The sequence below is a fragment of the Abramis brama genome (assembly GCF_963993115.1).
Source record: "Abramis brama genome assembly, chromosome: 21".
In the NCBI taxonomy this organism is placed as follows: Eukaryota; Metazoa; Chordata; class Actinopteri; order Cypriniformes; family Leuciscidae; genus Abramis; species Abramis brama.
The window spans coordinates 6671796-6677677 of NC_139983.1; the positions used below are offsets into that span (position 1 = coordinate 6671796).

At 39.9% G+C, this 5882-nt stretch overlaps 1 protein-coding gene across 2 annotated transcripts; it reads right to left on the bottom strand.

Moving 5' to 3' along the window:
* Window positions 1-2982: 2982 nt before the first annotated feature.
* On the bottom strand, window positions 2983-5574 carry foxa2 (forkhead box A2). 2 transcript variants are annotated; one of them, XM_084097123.1, is made up of 2 exons: window positions 5146-5574; window positions 2983-4453 (listed from the first exon to the last, which is right to left on the bottom strand). In XM_084097123.1, the coding sequence occupies exons 1-2, from the start codon at window positions 5215-5217 to the stop codon at window positions 3293-3295; spliced, it is 1233 nt and encodes a 410-aa protein (XP_083953249.1). In that variant the 5' UTR covers window positions 5218-5574; the 3' UTR covers window positions 2983-3292. The 2 variants fall into 2 exon arrangements, with proteins under 2 accessions (XP_083953249.1, XP_083953250.1); XM_084097124.1 differs by lacking the exon at window positions 5146-5574 and adding an exon at window positions 4728-4951.
* Window positions 5575-5882: the final 308 nt, after the last annotated feature.

The window sequence follows — 5882 nt, forward strand, 5'->3', positions numbered from 1 at the left end:
AAATTGGACGACTCCAATTAAACAGGGTTACCTAAATGAGAAGGGGAAAACACACTAGGGAAAAGCTGATCTCGCTGCTATAACAACAGACATTGGCTAGTTTGTTTTAATTCTTTTTAAATTATAGCTTTTTAAAAATGCCCACAACGTTTGCAAAAAATTAATAAAATAAAAAAAAATAATAAATATATATATATATATATAGCCTAGGTATTAGCAATCGAACTATTTTTAGATCTCACTTTTATATTGTATATCCTTGAAAGTATCCCCTAACGGCATCTAGGAGCTTTTCATTCCAGGCCTCTTGTCTTAAATAATCACTAATATAATAATGATAATGATAATAATAATAATAATAATAATAATTGTATTATTATTATTATTATCATCATCGTTGTTGTTAATAATGATGCTTATTTTGTTAGAATTGTGCAGAAGCATAAGGGAAACAATTTGAGTAGCTACCATTCTTTTTTATCTTTTTATTAAACCTGGGGCCAGTAGCATATAACCATTATATTAAGACTGTGGCTTAAGAACTAGTCTGACCAACTAGCAGTTAGAGGTAATCGGTCTTACTTTTCTGTATCAAATTAGGCCAATCTACGTTTTTATGTAAATTACTTAAAAAAGTAAGATAACCAGGCCTTCCTTGACATTATTCAAGTTGAGGGATAATTCTGTCCGCGCGCGCACTCGTGATGATCTTAAAGAAACAGTCTTAAAGAAAAAAAAATTATGACTAATTTGTAAGACTAGTATTAGCAGTTTATGCAACCGGCCCCTCATCTGTCTGTAGATTGTCATGTTAACACTTATTTTGTCTTTTGTCAAGCATGAAGTGCACCTAGGGTGTTGCTAAATGTTATCCTCACGTTTATGTCTGCTGTCATTTGTGTCTCTAACGCACCAGAAATTCGTCTGCAAAATCTGCGTCTTGGTTGGCGAAAATAATTGAATACGTCGAACTTTTCTCTTTCGTAAAATGCGAATAAGCGTAAAATCATTTATCCGCGCTGATAATTTCGTCGCATTGCCTGCGCGTTCATCCCGACAGCAAGTTTGCCGGAGGAAAAACATCATTGCTATGTACCTGAACTCCATTTGATGGGCATCAGTTATTGGCACGGCGAAACCAATGCATTTCTTCTCCAGTATCATTGGCATCAATCAGCTGGAATAGGCATCTGACAGTCGGCTGAAAGAGCCCCTTCACATCAGCACTTGAGTTGTGTCTGTTCAAGCGTCCAACACTATTGCCGTGAAATCGAAGTTGCGCGCAGAAATCCCCATTACGCGAAACACACAGCATGCATCGAAAGCCTCAGCAGCAGCAGAAGCGAGCTGGATTTAATCATGAAAATGTTCGTACCTGTCCTGGAGTCTCTCCCGCTGCCTTCTGCACAGGGCTGGAAGCCTCACGGCATTTATTTGAGCTCAAACTCTGTCACTGTTGACTTTAGCAACAAAGCAAAGATTTCACTGCCCCGCTAGTTTAAAAAAATGATTATTTTACCAAGATATCGATCAGTGCGCTATAAAAATTCAGCCTAGCATTATGTCTAAAACGAGGGGCACCGAAATTTAATTTCTGTGTAAATTTGCCTAGAAGTGACGTGCTCTTATTCAAAGTTTACACTCGTGTGATTTGATTGCTCATGTACACATCCTATATGTATTAATACCGCCTTTTTCATTGTTTACCAGTTTGTGTTTATTCGCAGATCATGGGGGTTTGAAATACAATGGAATAGACTGAGAACTAAAAACACAGAGGCAACGAAACCAGGCCTTCCTTGACATTATTCAAGTTGAGGGATAATTCTGTCCGCGCGCGCACTCGTGATGATCTGTTTCACACAGGTGACTTCTTGATCTGCAAGTTTACTATTAAATGGGGAAGCCTATAACACAGCTTCCTTATTTGTGCCTGTCTAATATATAGCCCTCCACTCAAATATTTATTTTTCTGTTTTTAATTATTATGGCGTATTTTTCCAGTGTTTACATCAAATGGGTCTCACGTCTTATTCATATGTTGGAAAGAAACGAGAGACTTCATAAACATGACAGAAGATGTTTCTCAGTTCAGAAGTTTTCAGAGTTTTATTTATGTCTGTTATATGCCTCATTTTGTTAAATGATGCTCATCTTATATTCTTATATTTGTTGCAATTACCGCCATTAAACTATATGAGAGATAGAGAGCTTTATATAGGCTATATATGTGTGTGTGTGTGTGTGTGTGTGTGTATAAACGGAACCTCCCTTGTCAGTCGTTATTTTTATATATATAAAATATAAAATATATTTTGTCAATATATATATATTGTAACGACAGACAAGGGAGGTTCCGTATATATATGGATTCGCAAATTATTTGCATATAAAATATACAATAGCTATAATATACAGTACACATTGTTTATTTATACATAGTCAGTATATATAAAAATGTGCAGGCCATATTATATTTATATTATATGCAAATAATATTTTTAAAATGGGTTTATGAACACAACACTATTATCGTGATGGGGAAAAATATATTTCAAAGGCTAGTTACCGCTTTTTTACGTAAAATGTAACACAAATTATGCTTTTAAGTTCTTGAAAGATGTAAGTAGTTTAAAGCTGAATATTTAGGCATTGATGAATGTTTCGAAATATTAATAATTAAACGCATTTCAGCTTATTTCATTTCATTTATCAAAAAAATAATAATAGTTCCATGGTCTATTTTTCTGTTTTTATTGTTGATATTAATTTAGGTCAGGGTTGAAATGCAAACAAATTCAAAAACATTTCGATCAAATTAATTCGATCTATATAATTTATCTGTGGCATGATTCGATATAAATGTGTAGCTTCACAAGTAACAAGTGGTTCGTTTATGTGCAAATGCATTGATAATTCGTTGAGCAAAATGACATTATTATTATTGTCGTTGTTGACAACACAATAACACAAAAGAGAGAATTGAGAAAAAAATCCAAATAACACTTTAATATAGATTCTGTTCTTGTCATCAACTACAAGAATACACATTTACAAGCCATAAATAAGTTTACACAAGTGATTGAAGAAGTTCAATCCGTCCGCAGTCCTTCGGTGTGATTTTGGTCCATTTTCAAAAGCCGCCTCGAAGAGTTCGTCACATTGTCAACATTTCTTTTACAAAATAATTACTAATGAACATCTAAATGAACGGGAAACGTCAAAAAATCATCAGAATACATATACACAACCATTTTACAAATGTACAAATTGCCACAAGGTCCGTGCGGGTTTAGGAAGAGTTCAGGATGGGCCTGGAGTACACACCTTGGTAATAGGATGTGTCCGGGGAATCCAGGCCCGCTTTGCTGGCCATGGAGCCCATGGATAACGCGCCGGCCATCGGAGAGCCGTAACCGTAATGCATCACCTGCTCATATGTCTTTAGGTCCATTTTGTGATGCTGTTGCTCCGAGGACATGAGGTTGTTGATGGAGAAGGGGTGATTGAAGGAATAGTGGTGTTCTGGCTTCAGGTGTCCTTCATGCGCCAAAACAGAGTGATGTTGCGCCAGGAGATGCTGCGCCTGGGAGGTCGGAGAGGCTGTGTGCTCCGGGCTCAGACCCTGACCCGACTTCATGTCAGACAGGGATCTTTTGTGCTCGTTGCTAGACGAGTTGGAATGAGGAGACTCGTTCCCGTTGCAGCTCTCGGAGCTGCTGTTCGATCCGCCCTCCGATGTTTTCCGACCCGGCTCCTTGCTAAGTTTCTTAACGTCGCACTTGAAGCGCTTTTGCCTTCTCAGATAGCAGCCGTTTTCGAACATGTTCCCGGAATCGGGATGAAGGGTCCAGAACGAACCTTTGCCTGGCTTATCCGGGGAGCGCGGGACTTTCAGGAAACAGTCGTTGAAGGACAGCGAGTGGCGGATAGAATTCTGCCAGCGCTGCTGGTTCTGTCGGTAAAAAGGGAAAAGGTCCATTATCCACTGGTAGATCTCGCTGAGGGTCAGCATCTTACTGGGGGACTGCTGGATGGCCATGGTTATTAGGGAAATGTACGAGTAGGGTGGCTTGGCGTGCGTGTAACTCCTCCGGTAGGTCTTCGGGTCCCTCGATCTGTTTATGTTCGACTGGCCGTACATGGGGCTCATAGCGTTCATGTTGCTGTACGAGGTTAAGGCGTTCATGGAGGGTGCTTGCGCTGCCATTGGGCTCATGGTCGGGCTCAGGGCTGCACTCATGCCCGTCATACCCGCACCCATGCCGGCCATCGCTCCCGCACCGGGGGACATGCCTGTCATTGAAGGACTCATACCCGTGTTGACATAGGACATGTTCATGGTGTTTGCTGCTGTCATGTTCGCAGTCGAACTCATTCCGGACATAGTCATGTAAGTGTTCATGGAGTTCATTCCCAGTCCAGTGTTCATGTTGCTGACCGAGGTGTAACACTGCGAAAGAAATCAGATAATGCGGTTAATTAATGCAACTCCAAGTTGTATACGTTTAAAATTCATTTGGCTTGGCTAACATAAAAATAAAAACATTAAAGTAGGCTAACTTAAAAATAACGAGGTTCCCTAAAGGTTATTTAATCATAGCCAAATCAGAACTGTTTTTATTAAATAGCTCGTTTAGATGGGGTTTTAAAAACTATAAAACTGCTAGATATTTAGAACCATGCGTCAGGATAAAGTGAAAGTTTGTTTTCGGGAGGATATTTACTTTTATTTTTTTGGTCAGTTTTAGGTTTCCAACATATTGCAGCAAAACGCTGTTGTCGAGTCGATATTACCGCCGCTCAGACATTAAAAACCAATAATAGTAGCCTAGATCTGTTCAAAAGTCAAACGCCCGCGGTTATTTTCGCTTCTGGACGCCCGATGTTGTTGAATAATAAAACCCATGTATTCGTCGGTATCCATAATTGGAAATGAAAAGTTTGCATTGCATGTCAAGCACAACTTTGTTAGGATAGTGCAGGGCGTCGAGATGATGGGGGAGGATTTGGAGGCGCCTCAAGTCAATATTTGATCTCAAAGTTAATATTATCTCAGGGCTAATATTGAGTTGTATAAAACCGGATCGGATTTCGACGAGGAGAAAAAAAATACATATATATTTATTTAGGTGAGTTACCCACCTCGGGCTCTCCGTAGTAAGCGCTCCAGTCTGCTGCGTGTTCGTGTCCCTCCATTTTGACAGCACCGAGCATCCTGGAAAAAACTCCTTCTACTTTTCAAAACGCTTCCCCACACGAGAAATGCTGGTATTGTGTGTCCTTTGGCAGCCAAAGGTGGTACAACCACGGGATACACTCGTGTCGTCGTTGTGCTCTCCTCCTGTCAAGAGCTGGCGCATGTGTGTGTGTGTGTGTGTGTGTGTGTTTCTGGTTGAAATGACGCCTGCTGCTGGCTCTTAGCGCTGTGATATAGCTCTGTGCGCCCGGGCGAGCCTCCAATCCCTACTGCTTCACTCGGCCCCTATTTGAATAATCTGCTCACACCTAGGCGTGAGACTTCTCCATTTGCCCCCCTATTGTACACCTGCGCAGCTTGAAAAGAGCAGCCCTATTTGAAAAGATTCATTATATCCTAATCTTATTGTATTCCAGCGGGAGAAAGGGGGGAATAGAAGTTTGGACTACCGTGAGAGGAGTGGTTTGAAATCACATCCAGATAAAATTGAGGAGAACGCCAAAAGCTCTGGGTTCAAGAATATAGTCTTTATTCAGATGAATCATCTGCCTACATATGTCTTGTTTTTGTTTTGTTTTGTTTTTCATAATTCACAAGCAGCGTTTATTATGCACAGCCAATGGTAATTGATGTTAAATGCATGACATAAGCAAATCAATCTCACTTTGTTTTATTATTATTA